This window comes from Chiloscyllium plagiosum, chromosome 7, assembly GCF_004010195.1.
Source record: "Chiloscyllium plagiosum isolate BGI_BamShark_2017 chromosome 7, ASM401019v2, whole genome shotgun sequence".
NCBI lineage: Eukaryota > Metazoa > Chordata > Chondrichthyes > Orectolobiformes > Hemiscylliidae > Chiloscyllium > Chiloscyllium plagiosum.
The window spans coordinates 116,552,583-116,575,262 of NC_057716.1; the positions used below are offsets into that span (position 1 = coordinate 116,552,583).

Genomic DNA, 22,680 nt, shown 5'->3' on the forward strand with positions numbered 1-22,680 from the left:
GTGGAGGCTGGTACAATTGCAACATTTAAGAGGCATTTGGATGGGTATATGAATAGGAAGGGTTTGGAGGGATATGGGCCGGGTGCTGGCAGGTGGGACTAGATTGGGTTGGGATATCTGGTCGGCATGGATGGGTTGGACCAAAGGGTCTGTTTCCGTGCTGTACATCTTTATGACTCTCTCTCTTTCTTTCTTTCATTCTTTCTTTCTTTCTCTCTATCTCTCTCTCTCTCTCTCTCTCTCTCTTCTCTCTGTCTCTGTCTCACCCTCTCTTGTTTGATACTGATATTAGGAGTTGAAGCAAGTAGACAAAGCTAAACGATTCTAAGGATCAAAGGTGCAGCCGACAAGTTGGAGAGTCAGTTCTCTCTCCTTCTGATTTTAGTTATGATGACACACTGTCTGTGGAGTGATGTGGTTGATCTTGGTTTAATAGCTAATCGGGTAGACCTAGGGGTTTTCCTAACCTGGTGTTGTGTGATTTTTAAGCCTGTAATAGCATTCTGCCTTTTGACTCTAAGTTTTTATCCTTTTCACTCTTGTAAAGAGAGAGAGAGAGTTACTATTTACCATCTCTGAACATCTGTGGCAGTATTGCTCTCTCATGTAGCAAGTAGTATCTCGACCAAAGTTCTGTATCAGACAGGTGTTTTTTTTCCTTTACTCAAAATGCCTAATGCTGCTCTACATCAATAAGATTAACAATCCTACAGGTCAGAAAGGAACATAGACTTGTACTGCTGAAACTGTGCACTTATTTTCGCTTTAAAATGTTTTGTGAAGTCAGGGGTGGCTGACATTGTTCTAAATGTTAGCGTTGCCTTCACCTTCTCAAAAGCTGCTTGCACTCTCCTGACCATACCACCTTGCGCAGCCATGATCGAGCGGTGGAACAGACTCATCTGTCTGCCTGGCCTAATTCTGCTCCTGTAGCTAATGGTCTTATTCTTGTTTCTTTATCCTGAGTTGGAACAGTTCCAAGTTACTTAAGTCTGTCCTCATAACTGAAGTCCCTCATTGCTTCCGCACTCTCTCCAATGCATTCACATACTTCCTGTAGTGCAGTGCCCAGAACTGTACACAATACGCCAGTTGACAAATAACCTATACAAGATCAATATCACCTCCTTGCTCTTGTACTCTATTAACAGGGTATTGATTGGAAACTGTATGTTTTATTAGCTGTGCTCCACCTGTCGTACCACCTTCGTACCACCTTCAATGATCTGTGCACAAGTTCCTCTGCTCCTGTATCCCCTTTTGACTTATACCTTATTGTATATGATCTTCCTACCTCTCTCATTTCTGCAATCAACTTCATCTGCCATCAATCTGCCAACTTTCTATTTCCTTTTGGAGTTCCACACTGTCCTCTTCACAGTTTTCAATTTTTCCAAGTTTTGCATCATCTGCAAATTTTGAAATTGTCTCTTGCACATCAGCATCTAAATGATCAATATATGTCAGGAAAAGCAAGGGTCCCAAGATTGATCCCTTGGAGACTCAACTGCAAATCTTCCTCCAGTCTTAAAAATATCCATTGACCGTTTCTCTGTTTCCTATCACACAGCCAATTTTGTATTCACATTGCTACTGTCCCTTTTATTCCATGCCCGATAATATATCCCATAAGTCTGTTATGTGGCATTGTATCAAACAACTTCTGGCAGGCAGCATCCATTTTGTCAATTGTTATCTTCATTGAGACTTTGTTACTTCCTCAAAAAAACTCCAGCAAGTTAGTTGAACACGATTTTCCCTTTAGAATCCATGTTGACTCTCACTAATAAACTCAGTTTTTTTTCCTTGTGACCTCTAATTCTGTTAGGAAATTTTAGAAGTTTCCACTGATGTGAAACTGACTTTTCCACAATTGTTGGGCTTATCTTTACAACCTTTCTCGAACAAGGCCGTAATGTTTGCAACTACCCTGTTTTCTGACACCTCCCTCAAGTCTAGAGAAGACTCAGAGATTTTAGCCTGAGTCCCTGTAACCTCCACCCTCACTTCGTTCAAAGTCCTTGGACGCATCCTATCTGATCCTGGTGTCTTGTCAACTCCCAATTACCAACAACTTTTTAAATATATTTTGCATACTTCTACAGACAGATTCTTCTTTGGTCAGCATGGCCTGGGATGGTAGTGCACTCTTTTGCTACAGATGCAAAGTAATTGTTTAGATTCCATTATAATCCCCTTTGAGGTCTTTCATGGGGCCTACTTCTTTTGTGACTCATTTACTCTTTGTGTGACTATAGAAGATGACATCCGAGGAGCTGATTCCTGATGAAGGGCTTTTGCCTGAAACGTCGATTTTACTGCTCTTTGGATGCTGCCTGAACTGCTGTGCTCTTCCAGCACCTGTAATCCAGAAAATAGTAATTACATGGTTTATGTTCCTTTGCTCTGATATAATTGAGTATATCCTTGAAGCCCCTGAGACATCCTGATTCTTTCCAGCTCTGTGATGCGCTCCTTAACCAAGACTGCACCTTCCCTTGTTCTTTTCCATCTTTTCTGAACACCTTGTGGATACAAGGTTCTGGATAGAAGTATCCAGAAGTATCTAGTCCTGCCCTTCCCTGAGCCAGGTCTGTGTTATCACCACAACATCATATTTCCACACAGCAATCTCTGTGCGAAACTCTCCAAACTTATACTGCATGCATTCACTTACATAGACAGTAACCCTGATTTAGATTTCAATTCTTTCTTTCTTACTCTGACTTCATCAGTTTAACTTGTTATTCTCTCTGTCGATGCCAATTCCCAAATATTTTATAAACACTGCTTTTCTTCTGCTATTGTTTCTTGGTTAGTTAGTTAGCTTCAAGCCCTCCCAACAGCACTAGCAAAGGTTCCTGCAAGAAACTCAGTCCCAGCTCTGTTTCGATGCGATCTATTTGACTTTATTTTCTCAGAGCCAGTACCAGTGTCCAGGAATCTGAAGCCCTCCCTTCCTGCACTATTCTTTCCAGCCACCCATTTTCATAGAATCCCTACAGTGTGGAAACAGGCCATTTAGCCCAACAAGTCTACACCGACCCTCCGAAGAGTAACCCACCTCAACCCATTCCCCGAATCTATTACTCTACATTTCCCCTGACTAATGCACCTAACCTATACATCCCTGAGCACAGTGGACAATTTAGCACGGCCAATTCATCTAACTCATCTTTGGACTGTGGGAGGAAACCAGAGTACCCAGGAGAAAACTCCCGCAGACAGGGGGAGAATGTGCAAACTCCACACAGACAGTTGCCTGAGGCTGGAATCGAACCTAGGTCCCTGGTGCTGTGAGACAGCAGTGACTGCTGAGCCACTGTGCTGCCCTGAATAGAAAAGGTTTGGAGGGATATGGGCCAAATGCTGGCAAATGGCACTAGATTAATTTAGGATATCTGGTTGGCATGGACAATTTGGATTGAAGGGTCTGTTTCCGTGCTGTACATCACTATGACTCTATACTTGATGTAGCAGGTCCCAGCTTATTTAATGTAATAGATGTTCATTCAGCATAGAAATAGACCCTTTAGCACTTAGTCCGTGGCCCAAGTTGAGTATTTAACATCCGTGGCATGTTAAATACTCAACCAGATATTTCTTGAATGTTGCAACAGTACCTACCTCTGCCAAACTCTCAGGCAGCACATTCCATATCTCTATCACCCTCTGGATGAAAGATCTCTCCTCGAAACCACTTACTCCTCACCTTTAAACTTACACCCTCTGATCTTAGACAAGTCTGCCATGGGGAAATGATTCTCATGATCTATCCTGTCTATACCTCTCCTAATTTTGTGTACCTTAATTAGAATCCCCCGTCAGCCTCCTCTGCTCCAAGGAAAACAAACCCAGCCTATCCACTCCCTCCTCAGGCCTGAGATATTTTGTTCCAGATAGCATCCTTGTGAATCTCCTCAACAGTCACATCCTTCTGATGGTGGCAACGAGAACTGCACATGATATTCCACCCGTGGCCTAACCAATGTTTTATAAATAAAACAAGCCTTCTTTGCTCTTGTGTCCTACGCTCTGGCTAATGAAGACAGGCATCTCATATGCCGCCTCCACCACTCTGTTTACCTGTGCTGACATCCTCATGGGTCTATAAGCTTGTACACCTAAGTCCTTTTGTTCCTCAGTACTCTGTAAGGAACTACCATTCATTGTGTACATTCCCTTATTAGACCTCTCAAAAAGCAACACCTCGCACTTATGGGGATTAAATTCCATCTGCCATTGCTCCTCCCAGTTTACCAGCTGATCACCAGTGGAGCGATGACTCCGTGATTACTACTGCTGCTTTACAGCACCAGAGATGTGTGTTCAATTGTCTGTCTGTGTGACGTTTGCATATTCTCCCAGTGCCTGTGTGGGTTTCCTCCGGGTGCTCCAGTTCCCTCCTCCAGCCCGAAGATGTGCTGGTTAGGTGGATTGGCCATGCTAAATTGCCCCATAGTATCCAGGAATGTGCAGGCTAGGTGGTTTAGCCACGCTTAATCAGGGTTTATGGCGATACAGTGGGCATCCGGGTGGGATGCTCTATGGTGGGTCAATGGGCCAAATGGCCTCTTTCTCCACTGTACAGATTCTGTGATTCTATTCTACATCAGACTGTAGCCTGAGACCATCACAATCAACAACGCCACCAATTTTTATGTCATCTGCAAACTTACTTAGTATACATTCTACATTCACATCCAATGTACGTAACAAACAGCAAAGGTGTCAGCACTGATCCCCGTGTACACTGCTGGTCACAGACTTCCAATCACAAAAACAATGATGCCTCCTATATTTTGTATACAATTTGCCAACTTGCCTCTAATTCCATGGGTTATTACCTTCTGGACCAGCCTTCCACGTGGACCAGATTGTCAAAAGTCCATGTCGATCATATCAATTGCACTACCCTCATCAATATATTTAGTCACCTTTTCAAAAAAAAATTCAAAGAAGTTCATCAGACAGAATCTCCCTTTAACAAATGGATGCTGGCTATCCCTGATCACTCCCTGAATCTCCAAGTGTTAATTAATCCTGTGTTTTTTTTCTAATAATTTCCATACTGCTGATGACTGACTAACTGGTCTGTAATTACCTGTCCTATTCCTGCTGCCTGTCTTGATCAAAGGAACCACATTAGCTGTCCCCCAGTCATTTGGCTCTTCACCTGTGGCCAGCAAGGTATTAAATATCTGCACCAGAGCCCTGACAATCTCTTCTCTTGCCTCCTAAAGCAGTCTGGAATACATCTCATTAGGCCATGAGCACCTCTATTCCTGCTAAAACATCTAATAATTCATCCTTATTCATCTTTACCTGTTCTGGAACCTCACCATTCCAACTAAATTCTCTGCTTACAATGTTCTCCTGAGTGAATATAGATGAGAAATATTTATTTAATACCTCACCCCCATCCTCAGGTTCCACCCACAGACTGCGCCATTGGTCTCGAATAGGCCCATGGTTTTCTGGTAACCCAGTTGCTCTTAATAAAAGCCATGGAGTTTTCCTTGATCCTGTCTGTCATGGCCTTTCTTCACCATCCTGATTTCTTTTAAAGCAACCCCCTCATTCTCGATGGTTCTGAAGGGCCTCCCCTATTTTTAATGCTCTGTGCCTGACATATGGTGCCTTCATATTTTTTCTTTATCAAACTCTTGATATCCCTTGACATCCAGGGTTCAATAGACTTGCTGACCTTGCTCTTCACTCTTAGAGGAACACACTAATGCTGAATTCTCACGATACTACATTGAAAATACTGCCACTTTTCAAATGTAGACCTAATTGCTGCTCCCAGTCTATATTTGCCAGATCCTGTCTAATGATATTGAAATCGGGCTCTTTCTCTCTTCTTTCCCCCCCCCCCCAGTTTAGACACAACTTCTACACCACCCTTACCACTTCCCATATAGTCCCAGATGTTTTGCCAATAGTTTGATTTCTTGGCACTGTTATGGAATTGCACCACAAATTTGCTTCTCAATGCTATTAGACAGGCTTTTATTAATTCCTATGAATCCATCAGATAAACCTCTTCCAACAGCAGAATGATTTTGGCTATTCCCAATGTCACCTTATTTTGTGATGAGAAGCCACGTCTCTCTCCTTTTAACCTGTAGCAATTCCCCTAACTCTGTATAAAGTATCCTTGTTCAAAGGTTCAAGACCATCAGCTCCCAAGTTTTGTCCCAACCCACTTGGTAAGAGAGCACTAATAATCAAGCTTCCCTATTCCACAAGTTATCACAAATGTGTGACAACCCAGTTAAACCACCAAGATGATCAAGTTGCTTGATGGACTACTGCTCAAGACAGACGGTTTGACACATTAGGAGTGGGAAAATATTGACAGGCGAAGCAAAATTCTGATGATCTGAAATGGAGATCACAAGGTTCCGACTTAATTCTCTCAGTTATACAATCATAGAGTCATACTGCGCAGAAACAGGCACTTCAGACCAACCAGTCCATGCCGATCATAATCCCAAACTAAACTAATCCCACTTGCCTGCACTTGGCCCCGTCTCTCTCCAAACATTCATGTACTTACCTAAAAGTCTTTTAAATGTTGTAACTGTACAGACATTTGCCACTTCCTTTGGAAGTTGATTCCACACACAAACCACCCTCTGTATAAAATAATTGCCCGTCATTTCTTTTTTTAAAATACTTCTCCACTCACCTTAAAAATACATCCCACCCCAGTCTTGAAATCTTCCACCCTCGGGAAAAACATCTTCCATTCACCTTTTCTATGCCCCTCTTGGTTTTATAAACCTCTGTAAGGTCACCCCTCAACCTCCTATGCTCCAGTGAAGCCCATCGAGCTTCTCCTTATAACTCAAACCCTCCATTTCTGGCATCATGCTGGTAATTTTTTTTCCCTAAACCTTCTCCAGTTTAATAATATCCTTTCTATAACAAGGCAACCGGAACTGGACACAGCCCTCCAGACGAAGCCTCACCCATGTCCTGTACAATCTCAAAATGACATCCCAAGTCTTCTGATTTTGGGTGAAGATTTTGATGAAGACATACAGATGAAGTCTGCAGAGTGATGGCCTTTCTTGATTCAGTTGTTGATTGGATGAATCTAGGTCTCTTTTGTGCACTGGAATTGTTTCCTTTAAGTTCCTTTTTGTCTTCTCACTCTTACAGAAGGGAGAGAGATTGTGACACGTTTGCTGGCTCTGGGTGTTTTGGCTACGTTACCCACTAGAAACTGCAGCTTGACCACTGGTTGTCAGACAGATTTTATTTTTCCCCTGAACTCAAAAATTCTGATGCCCCTCTGTCTGAATAAAGTATCTGCTCCAAAAACAAGTCTCATACAGTTAACAATGTGCACCACTTGATTTTTCAAGTTGCACTCTCCTAATTTTCCAGCTACCATAGCAATGTCCAAATTTGATTGCAGCTTATGGGCCAAAAGGGAAAAATGGTCCCTTACAAAACAAAGAATCTTGGTGCACAGGCAGTGGCCATTCAGCCCACTGTATTAATGATTGCATTCAACCTACATCTTTGCTCTTTCTCCCATAGCCCTACAATCCAAATCTGTAGTGGATTGTTGCTGAGAGAGTTGGCCAAACACGAGTTATTGAAGGCAGTGATAAGTGTCAGAGGTTAGTCAGCTTCCTGACCATGGCGCGCTGTGAACAGATTTTGTAAAGTATTGTTGGGGGATGTTACAGGAGATAGGCTGAGTCTGAGAGCATCCCCACATCTCTGTCGTCATCAATGAACTGAAACACTACAATCAAACTTGATGGCATTCATTCTGGGTTGGTTTCTGGGACTGAGTTAATGAAGTGACTGACACTCCCTTTGATGTTTTTCTCTGTGAGACAAACGGAGATGTGGCCATACAACTATCTGAGCTCGAACAGTAGGTTTGTGTTTGTGTCTTAGAGCAAGAGCCGTGGTTACCGAGAGACTCAGAGGGAGGCCGAGTTTCAGCGACTGCAGGAACACAAAGACGAACAGAGGAGAAAGGTAAGTCTGATCACTGAGTCACATTGTCCAACACCTTTTGGTGCAGAGACAGTGTACTTTCTCTCACAATGGGTAATAAATGCTTCAGATTTTCTGTCCGTGGAGTTCTTCAACTCCCTTGTAAAGAGTGAAACACATTCTCACATTGACTATCAACTAATCAAACCATTGTGGTTCAATCTTCTCAGATCAATCCACCATGATGTTAATAGGGTAAGGATAACTAGGAGGCCCTGTGCATTGTGGGATAGCTGTCAGCTCCATTTTGTTGGATCACTTCATCATGGATGTGGCCTGTTCTTCAGATTGGAGACAGTAACCTTTTAGGGTCTTCTGAAAGGCTAGGCAGCTGCTGGAACTGGACTCCTACCAATAGTCTGCAATGACCTCAGTACAAGACTTACTTACTTGTGGAGAGACACAGACAATGCTGCACATTCCTGTGGCATGTCCTCTCTGCAGACAAAGTGGCAAATTAATCATATTAAAACCCAACAACTGGATGGCAATAACTCAAGCATTTGAATAAAATACATCTCCTGCCATCCCAGATTGCCCACATGCATTCTGCAAGACACTGTAACTGGGAGCGGTGATTTAATATTTCTACAATTCTTCCTACCCTGCAGCCGCAACTCTTTGAACAGGAGCTCTTGGAGATTCCTGCTGCTGTAGTAATCTGTGTTCAGAAAGCTTGCTGCCTCCTTGGTCAGGGAGAATGTGACCATCCCTCCATCCCACTGCCTGAAGCAAGCTCCCAGGTGGAATGCTTGAGAATCCAGGTGCAATGCTTAATCCCTGCTTAAACTCTATCAGCCATGGGGCCCTCAGTGAGCAGTGAAAGCTGTGGTGACATGAGATTTCAGTTTGTTTATGCTGGAATTGGCTAAAGGGAGCAGGTAGCAGGAATAAAATGTGTAGTGTGAGTACAGTCTGCAGCTGATCTTAAATTTAGAAAGTGAATATAATCATTCCGTGCTTTTCTTGGTAAGAGTGAACTTGCAGCAGAAGAGACATCTCGACTCGAATCTGAAAGACAGCACCGTCTTCAGGAAGAACACAGGAAGTGAGTATTCTGATACTGCATTGTGATTACCCCCCCACCCCAGTGGACGCGATCATGGAGTGAATCTTTACAAAGTTAGCTTTCTCTCTTATCTGAAGGAAAAACCAAGCTTTCTTGGACAACCTGGAAAGGAGCCGAAAATCTTTGGAAAATTTGAGCAGCTCACCCGCACCTTTGTCTGATGAGGAGAGCTTTGAATCCCAAGCCATGCAATGTGTCCCTTCAGTGAGCCCGCTTGTAGGTCTGAGGGAGACACGTCAAGACAACTCCGACAATACAGTGGAAAACACAGCCTGCAGAGACTATCCTGAAGGTAATGAATCACTTTAAATAGTATAAAGTTAAAAATCACATAACACCAGGTTATAGTCCAACAGGTTTAATTGGAAGCACACTAGCTTTCGGAGCGACGCTCCTTCATCAGGTGGTTGACAACTTTGTACACCCCAGTCCAACACCGGCATCTCCAAATCATTTAAATAGTATAGACCACCATTATCACTGAGTTCATCACTCAAAAATCCAGGCTAATAAAAAGTCCAGACATAAGTACAAATCCCACCATGGGAGTTAGTGAAATTTCAACTCAATATAAACTTGGAACAACAAAGGCTACATAGTGGTGACCACTGTTAGAAAAGCCTATCAGGTTCACTAATGTGCTTTTCTTGGGAAAGCTATCTGCTATCTTTATTTGGTCTGGGCCTACATGTGACTCCAGACTCACAGCAACATGGTTGACTCTTAACTGTCCTCTGGACAACTGGGGTCAAGCAATAAATTAAAACCAAAAAAACTGGGGATGGTGTAAATCAGAACCATCAACGGAAACAGCTGGTAAAGTTCAGCAGATCTGGCGGCGTCTGTGAAGAGAAGTCCGAGTTAATGTTTTGGATCCAGTGACCTTTCCTCAGAACTGCAAACAATAAACACTGGCCTGGTGAGTGGCACCCTCATCCTGTGAATGAATTTAAAAATGATAAATCAACATTTCATTCAGCAAACGGCCCTTCATTTCAAAGTGGAAATGTAGTCATTGGAAATGAGCCCTGGTTGACAGATGGCCATCAGCAGCCCTCTCTTGTGAAGATATTTGACAGACTGGTCTACCCCTCAATGTGCTTCACATTAAGCATGGTGCAGGTGGTTGGTGTTGGTGAGGAAGCAGGTTTCCCAGATCTACACAGCTGGGACAGGGGATTGAACCCACACAATTGGGATGCATGATCATTTTAATAATCAGAAATTCAGCTTGAGTCTGACAGGGCATCAAAACTATCTATGTCAGTTAGGCGTCGAGAAATTAAATGACTACTGAGACATATGGCCATGCATGATGGTTTTCATCTTCCTATTGTATGCCTGGGAGAAATTATTGTTGACCTGAAAGTGAATTAAAGAGTCCATGAGTTGATAGAGGGAGGTTGGTAAACTTGCACATCACCCCTATGTGGGCAGCTGTTCTATAAGGCTGAAGATAACAGGAACTGAAAACAGTCTTTTCAATGGGCTGTTATGTGAGTGGGATTACGCTGATTCATTCAGGTCGTAGAGCTATACAGCACTGTAACAGACCCTTCGGTCCAACTCTTCCATGCCGACCCAGATATCCCACCGTGTGGGCGGCACGGTGGTTAGCACTGCTGCCTCACAGCGCCAGAGACCTGGGTTCAATTCCCGCCTCAGGCGACTGACTGTGTGGAGTTTGCACGTTCTCCCCGTGTCTGCGTGGGTTTCCTCCGGGTGCCCCAGTTTCCTCCCACAGTCCAAAGATGTGTAGGTCAGGTGAATTGGCCATGCTAAATTGCCCATAGTGTTAGGTAAGGGATAAATGTAGGGGTATGGGTGGGTTGTGCTTCGGCGGGTCGGTGTGGACCTGTTGAGCCGAAGGGCCTGTTTCCACACTGTAAGTAATCTAATCTAATCTAGTCCCATTTGCCAGCAAATGGCTAATATCCCTGTAAACTCTTCCAGTTCATATACCCATCCTGATGCCTTTTAAATATCATAATTATACCAGTCTCCACCACTTCCTCTGGCAGCTTGTTCCATATACACACCACCATCTGCGTGAGAAAGTTACCCCTCAGGTCCCTTTTAAATCTTTCCCCTCTCACCTTAACCCTATGCCCTCTCATTTTAGACTCCCCTACCATGGGGAAAAGACCTTGGCTATTCACCATATCCGTACCCTCATGATTTTACAAACTTCTAAGTTCATCCCTCAGTCTCCATTGGTTCAGGGAAAATAGCCCCAACCTATTCAGCCTTCCTATAGTTCAAACCCTCTATCCTTGGCAACATCCTTGTCAATCCTTTCTGAGCCGTTTCAAACTAAGAGCTAAAATAGCAGGAAATCAGTAACTGCTGTCTCTGCCAAATAAGGACAAGACATTTGTGATTGGTCATGTGCACAGATAATTCCAAATAAGGCAAACACTTGGCGCAGAGCGTATGCATAAAGCAGCCCAGGAGATCCCTGATTTTTGTCAGCAGAACTTCAGAGAATAACACTGCAAGAGATACCCTACATCAGGAGGCATGGTGAAGATGTGAAGGAAGAGATCTAGCCTGGCAAGGTGCCAACTCTCCCGGGTAATAATGTTTGGGCTAACTAAAAGCAAAAAGAACTGCGGATGCTGTAAATCAGAAATAAAAACAGAAGTTGCTGAAAAATCTCAGCAGGCCTGGCAGCATTTGTGAAGAGAAATTTCTCTTCACAGATGCTGCAAGACCTGCTGAGATTTTTGAGCAATTTCTGTTTTGTTATTAATAATGTTTGGGGTTAGTGATTGAGGTATCCCTAGTAGTAAAACATGTATTATTCATACTTGATAAATTAATTGAGTTTGATCTTTGTCTCTCAGACGGACAACACAACTAACATTACCCAGGGCCAGAATGAACAATGCAGAGAGAAAGGGAGTGGGAGTCATTGGGAGTGAGGCTCTGTTATGATTAGATGGACGTGGAACCAGGTCAGAGCAGTCCCAACCAGCTGAACATGTAAATTAGCAGCAAGAATAGGCTATTCTGTCCCTCAAACCCATATCACACTCAGTAAGATGATAGCTGATTAACCCCACATTCCGGCCCACCCTAGCACCCTGTGACTTCCCTTTGTTAGTCAAGAATTTAGCTACCTCTGTATTTAAAAATAGTCATTGACCCCCCCCCCACCCACCCACTGCCTTATCTCTGTCGAAAATGTGAGAACCATTTTTAAACTGTCACCAAATTCTGTCTCTCTCTCACAAGGTGAAACATTCTCCCAGCATCCAGTCCCCCTCAGGTGCTTATGTCTCAGTGAGATTATCTCTCATCCTTCTAAACTTTGATGGATACAGATTCACCCTGTCCAAAAAAAAACTCATATTATGACTCAGCTGACTCCTATATCCCAGTATGGGAGTCAGTCGAGCGGACGGATGTTGAAGGAGATGATGTAGTCAAACTATTCTCAGAAGTGCAGAAGCAATTTAAAACCATGGTTCTTGGATTGAGATTGAAGGAGTTTCAAAATCATGAGTGGGCTGGATCAAGTAGATAGGGAGAAGCTGTTCCTGTTCATAAAAAAACCACAAGAGAACATAACAACTAGGAGCAGGAGTAGGCCGTCTGGCCCTTCGAGGCTACCCCGCCCTTCAATAAAATCATGGCTGATCTTTTCATGGACTCTGATCCACTTACTCCCCCTCCCACCGTATCCCTTAATTCCTTTATTGTTCAAAAAAATCTACCTTAGCTTTAAAAACGTTTAACGCTAAGCATAAACTGCTTCCCTGGGCAAGGTATTCCATAGATTCACAACCCTGTGGGTGAAGAAGTTCCTTCTCAATTCAGTCCTAAATCTGTTCCCTCCAATCTTGAGGCCATGCCCTCTTGTCCTAGCCTCACCTGCTCGTCGAAACATCCTCTCTACTTATATCTTATCGATTCCCTTCATAATTTTATATGTTTCTATAAGATTCCCCCCCCCCCCCACCCACCTCAATCTTTTGAATTCGAATGAATATAATCCCAGTCTACTCAGTCGCTCCTCATAAGCCAACCCCCTCAACTCTGGAATCAACCTCCAGTGCCAGTCCATCTTTTCTCAAATAAGGAGACCAAAACTGTACACAGTACTCCAAGTGTGACCTCACCAGCACCTTGTGCAGCTACAACATAATCTCTCTGTTTTTAAACTCTATCTCTTTAACAATGAAGGACAAAATTCCATTTGCCTTCCTAATTACCTGTTGTACCTGCAGACCAACCCTCTGTGATTCATGCACAACGACACCCAGGTCCCTCTGCACAGCAGCGTGCTGCAACTTTTTACCATTCAAGTAGTAGTCCTTTTTACTACTACTCCAACCAAAATGGATGACTTCACGTTTATTAACATTGTATTCCATCTGCCAGACCATTGCGCACTCACTCAATGCATCTGTGTCCCTCTGCAAGGTTTCACAGTCCTCTGCACATTTTGCTCTGCCACTCATCTTAGTGTCATTTGCAAACTCCAAATCATCTCTATAAATTGTAAATAATTGTGGTCCCAACTAATCCCTGAGGCACACCACTAATCACTGATTACCAGCCAGAAAAGCACTCATTTATCCCCACTCTTTGCTTCCTGGTAGTCAACCAATCCAGTATCCGTGCTAATACTCTAGCCCTAATGCCATGCAGTTGAGAGTGTGGTGCTGGAAAAGCGCAGCGTCCACCACATTTCCAGATACCCTAACTACCCGCTGTGTTTTTTTCACTTGCTGTTTTTACTGGAGCAGGAGAATCGACGTTTCGGGCATAAGCCCTTCATCAGGATTCTGAAACGTTGATTCTCCTGTTCCTGGAATGCTGCCTGACCTGCTGTGCTTTTCCAGCACCACTCTGATCTCGACTCTGATCTCCAGCATCTGCAATCCTCACTTTCTCCTAAAGCCACGCATCTTTACAACAGCATAGATTTAAAATGATGAGTAAAAACAGCAAGTGAAAAAAAACACAGCGGGTAGTTAGGGTATCTGGAAATGTGGTGGACGCAAGTTCAATTGAGGCATTCAACAGGGCACTGGATGGTTATTTGGATAGAGTGCATGGATATGGGAAAAGGGCAGAAGATTGACACTCTGTAACAGAACCCGTGAGCCAAAATACCTTTTTCTTGGCTGCGACAATGCTGCGATTCTGTGGTAACACACTTTCCAAATTAGAGGGGGAATTCACCACTCCCATGGTTGGACAGTCACAAGATATCATCTGGGACATTGAAATGGGTCTTAATTTTCTTAAAATGTTTGCGGCAGAAACCGGATTCAAGGGATAAACCACGGATTTCCGACAAACGGTGTTGGGAAGTGATAGTACATTCGGGAATTTCAGGGCATTGGAAATGCAGCGAGGGCTCATGGATTACTTTTCTGTGGAGGGGAATGAGGACAATGGATTTGAAACAGTCAGGGAGGTAGTGAGAGCCTGTATGGTGCTTGTGATTGTTGAGGGGACGAGGATGGGGCCTAGTTTTCCTGAGTCACTGACTCCATCGCCCACTGTGTTTTGTTCAACAGATACCGTTTTTGACTGGAATTTGATGAAACTCCAGAGCTGTTTCCCTGATTATGAACCATCCGTTCTTGAAGATCTCCTGCTACAGTGTGACAGTGACTATAAGAAAGTGATCCAGCTTCTACAATGAACCAACTGGAGAGAAGGCAGGTGGTCCAAATTCTGTGGCCTCCAACACGATCTCCACTTCACTTTGATTGGAGACGATGATTCTCTTCACTTAGGAAATGGCTACTTATGTTCCATTTTTCCACCTTCAACCCATTTCCTTTACCTGACCTCGAGTGATCAATCAGACCTGGAGGGGGTCCATTATTAATCATTGCTGGGAAACCAAATCACAGCCGTGAATGTTTGACCATCCACTTGGTGCCAAGAAAAGGCTCTGACAATTATGGTTCCTTAATCCTTTGAGCTGAATATGAAGCCACAGCCCTTGTGTCCATTACTGAGGAGTTTAATCAATTGCAGGGTTACTGGCAGAGAGAGGTTGAGTCAGTAACACCTCTTACTCACAAGTCATACGGTTATGTAGTATGGAGACAGGCTGTCTGGCCCAAACTGGTCCATACCGGCAAAAATGTCCATCCACGCAAATCCCAGTTCCCTGCACTTGGCCCGTATCCTTCTAAAGGAGAAAGTGAGGACTGCAGATGCTGGAGGTCGGAATCGAGAGTGTGGTGCTGGAAAAGCACAGCAGGTCAGGGGGCATCCGAGGAGCTGGAGAATCCACGTTTCGGACATAAGCCCTTCAGCACCACACTCTTCACCCATATCCTTCTAAAACTTTCCTATCCGTGTATTTGTCCAAATGCCTTTTAAATGTTTTAATGTACCCACCTCAACAACTTTCATCAGCAGCTCATTCCATATGCGTACCACCCTCTGTTTAAAAAAAAAGTTGTCCCTCCAGTTCCCTTTTATTCTTTCCCCTCTCACCTTAAACTGATGCCCTCTAGTCTGTGATTCCCCAACTCTGGGAAAAAGACTGAGTCCATTCACCCTATCCGTGTCTCTCATTGCTTTGTACACCTCTATAAGATCCCCCCTCAGTCTCCTTTGTTTAAAACAGAATTCCCAGCTTGTCCAACCTCTCCCTATAACTCAGACCATTGAGTCCTGGCGACATCCTTGTACATTTCTGCTGCACTCTTTCCAGTTTAATAATATCCTTCCTCTAACAAGGTGGCCAAAACGGAAGTGCGGCCTCACCAATGTCCTGTACAATTGGAGCATAACTACCCAACTTCCATACTCAGTGCCAGTGGGCCAAAAGCCTTCTTCCCTGCCCTGTCTACCTGTGACTCTACTTTCAGGGAAGCATGCACCTGAACTCCAAGGTACCACTGCACTTCCTAAGGTCCTACCATTCACCATGAAATTCCTACCTTGATTTGACTTTCCAAAATGCAAGACCTCACACCTATCTATATTAAACTCCGTTTGCTATTTCTCGACCCACTTCCCCAGCTGATCAAGGTCCTGCTGCAATTTCTGATAACCTTCCTCACTGTTCACAATACCACCTATTTGAGTGTCATCTGCAAACTTACTAATCATGCTGCCCACATTTGTGGGCGGCACGGTGGCACGGCAGTTAGCCCTGCTGCCTCACAGCGCCTGAGACCCGTGTTCAATTCCCGTCTCAGGCGACTGACTGTGTGGAGTTTGTACGTTCTCCCCATGTCTGCGTGGCTTTCCTCCCACAGTCACAAAGATGTGCAGGTCAAGTGAATTGGCCATGCTAAATTGCCCGTAGTGTTAGGTAAGGGTATGGGGTAATGTAGGGGCATGGGTGGGTTGCGCTTCGGCGGGTCGGTGTGGATTTGTTGGGTCGTAGGGCCTGTTTCCACACTGTAATGTAACCTAATGCCTTGTACATTCTCATCCAAATCATTGATATAGATAACAAACCACAATAGGCCCAGTACTGACCCCTGAGGCACTTCACTAGTCACAGGCCTCCAGTCCAACAAGCATCCTTCCACATCCTTACCCTCTGCTTCCTACCATCAAGCCAATTGTGTATCCAATTTGCCAGGTTCCCCCTGGATTCCATACAATCTAAACTTCTGGAGCAGCCTACCATGTGGAACCTTATCAAAGGCCTTATAGACTACATCTACCGCCCTGCCCTCGTCAACCTTCCTGGTCACATCAAAGAACTCTACCAAATTTGTGAGGCATGATCTCATATGCCTCACAATCCGAATCAAACTCTGGGTTCCCAAATACATGTGTATCGTATCTCTCATTTATGCAGAAATACTGATCTAATCAGTGTGGCTTGAAAAAGCAACAGCATTTCATCCTCGATGGGTTCCAAGCCTGGCTTCCTCTAAATTGTTTGCTGTCTACCCTCATCGAAAGTGTATTTCTATATTGCTTTCACAGTGGGCTGGGTAGTGTGAATCCATCATACCAGACAACGTAATCAGAGCAGGACAGACAGCCTTGCGCAATGTTTCATTTGCAAACTCTGGACAACATATATCAAATATTCTGCTAATTGTACAGTTTGTTTTGCTGTATCAATTCAACTCTTCTCCCCAGCTGCATTGGAACATGTTAGAATTGTTACTCATTGAAGCTATGATTGTGGGTAAAATTATGCTGTGTTTTTATCAGTAATATTTTCATTAGTTCAAAAAGGATTAACTTGTCACAACAGCAGATCATAATCCTGTCTTATTTACAAACAATGTACATTTTAACATAACCTGTTTATTTTTTAAAAAGCCAACAATGGTAAGGTAAACTCTGCAGATAGAATTCAGTGACAGCTGAAAGTCTTTGTGTGAAAAGCATGGACTATCACAGCTGAAGGGGGTCAGGGAAACCTCAGACACACAGACTTAAAAGGAAGAGAACCAAGACCAAAACTGATTGCCCTTTCAGCTGGAGAGCCATCTCCTGTAGGTTAAATCCTAGACTGTAGATATTACAGGAAAGGCATGTTTATGTATTGCACTCAGGAATATAAGAAAAATATTTTAAAATTCACTGCAGCCCCTAGCCCTCTGTGTGTTAGTATTTGCTAGTGTGAGCTACTGTACTTTGAAGATTATGGCTCTAGGCCAACCATTAGGCACCCCTGTTCTGCAGGTAGTGACAGACTTCCTCTCTCATTCCAAGTACTAGATTCCAAGCAAGCTGACAATGTCACTGTCATGAAGGGAACAAAATAAAAGCACAAATGGCAGGGTAAAGAATCATTGGTAGTGAAGCAATGTCTGCATTACTCATATCATCCAAATGAATGGTTGTGACATTCTATTATTTACTCTTCACAGAAGCCAGAGATTGATTCATATATTTTTTAAGCTCTAAGCTTTTTACCCCATTCGCATTTTTACCCTGTGTCATTGTGTCTTGTGTTTTACTGTCTTTTCTGATAACTAATAAACTTGCTCCTTAAATTAACCATGCTTTCCTGACTTAGTTATTTTCATAGACGTACGCACTCATTTAGGTGGGAAAAGAGATCCTTTTTTAAATGACTATTTGTGACAAGAAGAAGAACTCGTTTTATCTCCTCACGCAGCAGCTAATCCCCATTTTGGGTATTCCGTCTACAATTGGGTGGCACGGTGGCACAGTGCCAGAGACCGGGTTCAATTCCCGCCTCAGGCGACTCTCTGTGTGGAGTTTGTACATTCTCCCCGTGTCTGTGTGGGTTTACTCCGGGTGCTCCGGTTTCCTCCCACAGTCCAAAAATGTGCAGGTCAGGTGGATTGGCCACACTAAATTGCCCATAGTGTTAGGTGCAGGGGTAAACATAGGGGAATGGGTCTGAGTGGGTGTGCTTCGGCGGGTCGGTGTGGACTTGATGGGCTGAAGGGCCTGTTTCCACACTGTAAGTAATCTAATCTAATTGTAACAAATTGAGGACCCACACCCAAGGCCAGACATAACATCTCCTGGAGGTATGGTGCTGAATTTAATGGCCACAATTGTGGCTCCTTTCACTGGCAGGAGTATTACATACCTCTTCTGTGTTACCTAAAATCACTGATAGGTGTAGTCTATAGGCAGCCAAATAATAATATCATATTGTGGCAAGCAATAAACAAAGAAATAACTAATACCTGTAAAATGGTACAGCAGTTATGGGGGATTTTAATCTACACGTCAATTGATCGAACCAGGTCTGTCAGGGTAGCCTTCAGAAGGAGTTGATTGAAAATATCTGCGGTAGTTTCCTTGAACAATCTGTAATGGAATGGATGAGAGAGCGAGCTATCCTAGATCTGGTCCTGTGTAATGAAATAGGAATAATTAATGATCTCATAGTTAGGGATCCTCTTGGAAGGAGTGATCACAGTTTGGTTGCATTTTGAATACAGATGGAGAGTGTGAAGGTAAAATCCAATGCTAGGGTCCTGTGCTTAAACAAGGGGGACTACAATAGAATGAGGGAGGACTTGGCCAAAGTAGATTGGAAGCAAAGACTTTATGGTGGTACACTGATGAACAGTGGAGCACTTTCAAACCAATTTTTCACAGTGCTTAGGAAAGGAAAGCTTGAGAAAAGGGGTAATCTGCCATGGGTGTCTATGGGGATGAGCAGGCAACTAGAAGATTGAGAAAATTTTAAAGGTCAATAGAAAGCCACAAAAAGAGCTATGAAGAAAAGTAAGGTAGAACATGAGAAAAAACTAGCACAGAATATAAAGACAGCAAAGGCTTCTATAAATATATAAAACAAAAAAGTTTGGCTGAAGAGAGATCCTTTAGAGGATGAGAAGGGGCATTTAGTAATGGGACATGTGGAAATGGCCGAGGCATTGAGCAAGTATTTTCTGTCGGTGTTCAGTGGAGGACACTACTAACATGCCAGTAATTGACAAAGAGGCGAAGGTAGGTGAGGACTGGAAATAATAATTATCACAAAAGAGGTAGTATTGGGCAAGTTAATGGAACTAAGGTTAGACGAGTCTCCTGGCCCTGATGGAATGCATCCCGGGATACTAAAGGAGATGGCAGTAGAAATAGCAAGTGCACTTGTGGGAATTTTCCAAAATTCCCTGGACTCTGGGGCAGTTCCAACAGATTGGAAAACAGCAAATGTGATGCCACTGTTTAAAAAGGAAGGTTGAGAAAAGATAGCTTAACCTCTGTAGTGGGAATACTGTTTGAGTCTATTAGTTCTCCAGAAGAGACCTTACCAATGCCCTGTACAACCTCTACACGATGTCCCAAATCCTGTTCTCAAAAGTCTAAGCAATGAAGGCAAAGTGTGCTAAATGCCTTCTTAACCATCCGTCTAACAATGAAGCAAATTTCAAAGAATTATGTATCTGAACCCTGAGGTCTTTGGTCTACAATATTACCCAGAGCTCCACCCTTCAGTTGCTTCATCAGTGACCTTCCCTCCATCACCAGGTCAAAAGTGGGGATGGTTGCTGATAATTGTGCAATGTGCAGCACCATTCACAACTCCTCAGATTCTGAAGCAATCCATGTTCAAATGCAACAAGATCCTGACAATATCCAGGCTTGGGTTGACAACTGACAAATAACATTCATGCCACACAAAAGCCAGGCTATGACCATCACCAATAAGTGACAATCTAACCACCACCTCTTGACTGAAAATGTGTTGCTGGAAAAGCGCAGCAGGTCAGGCAGCATACTTCAACTCCCCCTCCCACTCCACCAAGGACTTGCAAGTCTTTGGACTCCTCCATCGCCAGACCATAGCAACACGATGGCTGGAGGAAGAGCGCCTCATCTTCCACCTAGGAACCCTCCAACCACAAGGGATGAACTCAGATTTCTCCAGTTTCCTCATTTCCCCTTCCCCCACCTTGTCTCAGTCCCAACCCTCGAACTCAGCACCACCTTCCTAACCTGCAATCTTCTTCCTGACCTCTCCTCCCCCGCCCCCACTCCGGCATATCACCCTCACCTTGACCTCCTTCCACCTATCGCATTTCCAACGCCCCTCCTCCCTACCTTTTATCTTAGCCTGCTGGACACACTTTTCTCATTCCTGAAGAAGGGCTCATGCCTGAAACGTCGATTCTCCTGCCCCTTGGATGCTGCCTGACCTGCTGCGCTTTTCCAGCAACACATTTTCAGCTGTGATCTCCAGCATCTGCAATCCTCACTTCCTCCTCGAAGATTTTTACCACTTCTTGACTATCAACATCCTGGGAGTTACCATTTATCACAAACTCAGCTGGACACACCGCATAAACAATGACTACAAGAGCAAGTCAGAGGCTAGGATTACTACTTCAGTCCTCTAACACTTCACCTGTGGTGATAGATTATACAAATATTTCTACTAGGAGCCCTGCAATTAATTCCCTAACTTCCCACAATGTCCTAGGATACACTAGATCAGGTCCCAGAGGTTTTCGAAGGCCTCCAGCAATTCCTCTTCTGTAATCTGAGCTGTTTTTGAAATATCAATATTTATTTCCTTGAGTTCTCTCGTCCTCCAATTCTTTCTCCACAGTAAAAACTGATGTGAAATATTCATTTAATATCTCTCCCATCTCCTGAGGTTGATCTTTAAGGGGCCCTACCCTCTCTCTGGTTGCTCTTTTGGTCTTAACATGCTTGTAGAATCTCTTTGGATTATCCTTAACCTTATCTGCTAAGACTATGTTATCTGTGAGCCACACAGATTGCCTATAATCTGTAGGAACACAGGCCAGAATCGATCAGTTCACTGTAGCATAAACAAGTGGGCAGAGTCACATGGTGGAACCTTCCAACCCCTGAACTATGTGGGCATTGGAGAGTTAGGTGAGATCAGCAGAAATTAGATTTTCAATGTCAAGAGGAAAATGTCTACGTCTCCAACCAAGGGTTGAACAGTGACATGGGAATCTCGCGAGAGAGCAGTGAAACCATTACTGTTATTCCCTAATCTTGCCTCATTCATATATACTTTCCCATCTGCTGAAGAGAAGCTAAAACCAAAGAGGCAAAGTGTAGGTCATAGTATATTTTTTGCAGTACAGACTTGATGGGCCAAACGGCCTCTTCTGTACTGTATGACTTTACAGTATGAATTCCCAACCTCGTGTCTCTGGCTCATCTCTGTCATAGCCTGCAGTCACCAATGTTGTGGGGCACACTGCATGGCCAGTTACTGCCTGCACCACACCTCCACCGCATCCAGAGACATTGGCATCGGACAAGCATCAACTATACTGCACTCTCTTTTCACATCTCTGATGCGTGCATTGGAGTGCTCTTCTCTGACACCATTTTGTGCTGTACTGTTGCCAAGACACCAAGACAGGGGCAGGCAGCCAGCTCACAAGTTGGCTGCGTCTCTGAGCTCCTCGCTTGCTCTCTTGGTGCTCCCTCACTTTGTTCCTGCCCGGATGCTCCTAGTATCTTCGCCTTTCCTTTTTGTACCTTGACCCTCTGCCAGAGATCAAAGGCTCTTAGTACTTCAGTCTTGCCTCGCTGTTTAATGCAGACAGGCAGCTTGTTGTGATTGTCAGCACTGATCAGGCAAGGGGACTGACATGTTGCATTATGGCACCTTCAATGCTGCATCTGCCTGTGAGTCCACCACTGCTACTGGCAGGGCATTCCAGATCAAAGGCTCTTAGTACTTCAGTCTTGCCTCGCTGTTTAATGCAGACAGGCAGCTTGTTGTGATTGTCAGCACTGATCAGGCAAGGGGACTGACATGTTGCATTATGGCACCTTCAATGCTGCATCTGCCTGTGAGTCCACCACTGCTACTGGCAGGGCATTCCATCAACTCACGACTGCTGAGTAAAAGAACCTACCCCTAACATCTGTCCTATACCTACCCGCCCCCCCCCCCCTTAATTTAAAGCTATGCCCCCTGTAATAGCTGACTCCATACGTGGAAAAAGATTCTCACTGTCGACCCTATCTGAACCCCTAATCATCTTGTACACCTCTATCAAGTCACCCCTAAACCTTCTTTTCTCCAATGAAAACAACCCCAAGTGCCTCAGCCTTTCCTCATACGATCTTCCTACCATACCAGGCAACATCCTGGTAAACCTCCTCTGCACCCGTTCCAGTGCCACCACATCCTTCCTATAGTATGG

The 22,680-nt window shown here is 44.0% G+C and overlaps 2 protein-coding genes across 4 annotated transcripts in view; one reads left to right on the forward strand and one right to left on the reverse strand.

The window, feature by feature from the left end:
* epsti1 (epithelial stromal interaction 1) overlaps positions 1-15,253 on the forward strand; it is a 98,593-nt gene extending 83,340 nt beyond the window's left edge. For all 3 annotated transcript variants that reach the window (XM_043694425.1, XM_043694422.1, XM_043694424.1), the window contains 4 exons: positions 7,924-8,007; positions 9,000-9,073; positions 9,172-9,386; positions 14,629-15,253. In XM_043694425.1, the coding sequence (XP_043550360.1) occupies positions 7,924-8,007; positions 9,000-9,073; positions 9,172-9,386; positions 14,629-14,756 (501 nt within the window). In that variant the 3' untranslated portion in view covers positions 14,757-15,253. The remainder of the gene's footprint in view (positions 1-7,923; positions 8,008-8,999; positions 9,074-9,171; positions 9,387-14,628) is intronic.
* Positions 15,254-18,440: 3,187 nt separating this feature from the next.
* tnfsf11 (TNF superfamily member 11) overlaps positions 18,441-22,680 on the reverse strand; it is a 73,150-nt gene continuing 68,910 nt past the window's right edge. The window contains exon 5 of the mRNA XM_043694428.1: positions 18,441-18,882. Coding sequence (XP_043550363.1) covers positions 18,866-18,882 — 17 coding nt within the window. The 3' untranslated portion in view covers positions 18,441-18,865. The remainder of the gene's footprint in view (positions 18,883-22,680) is intronic.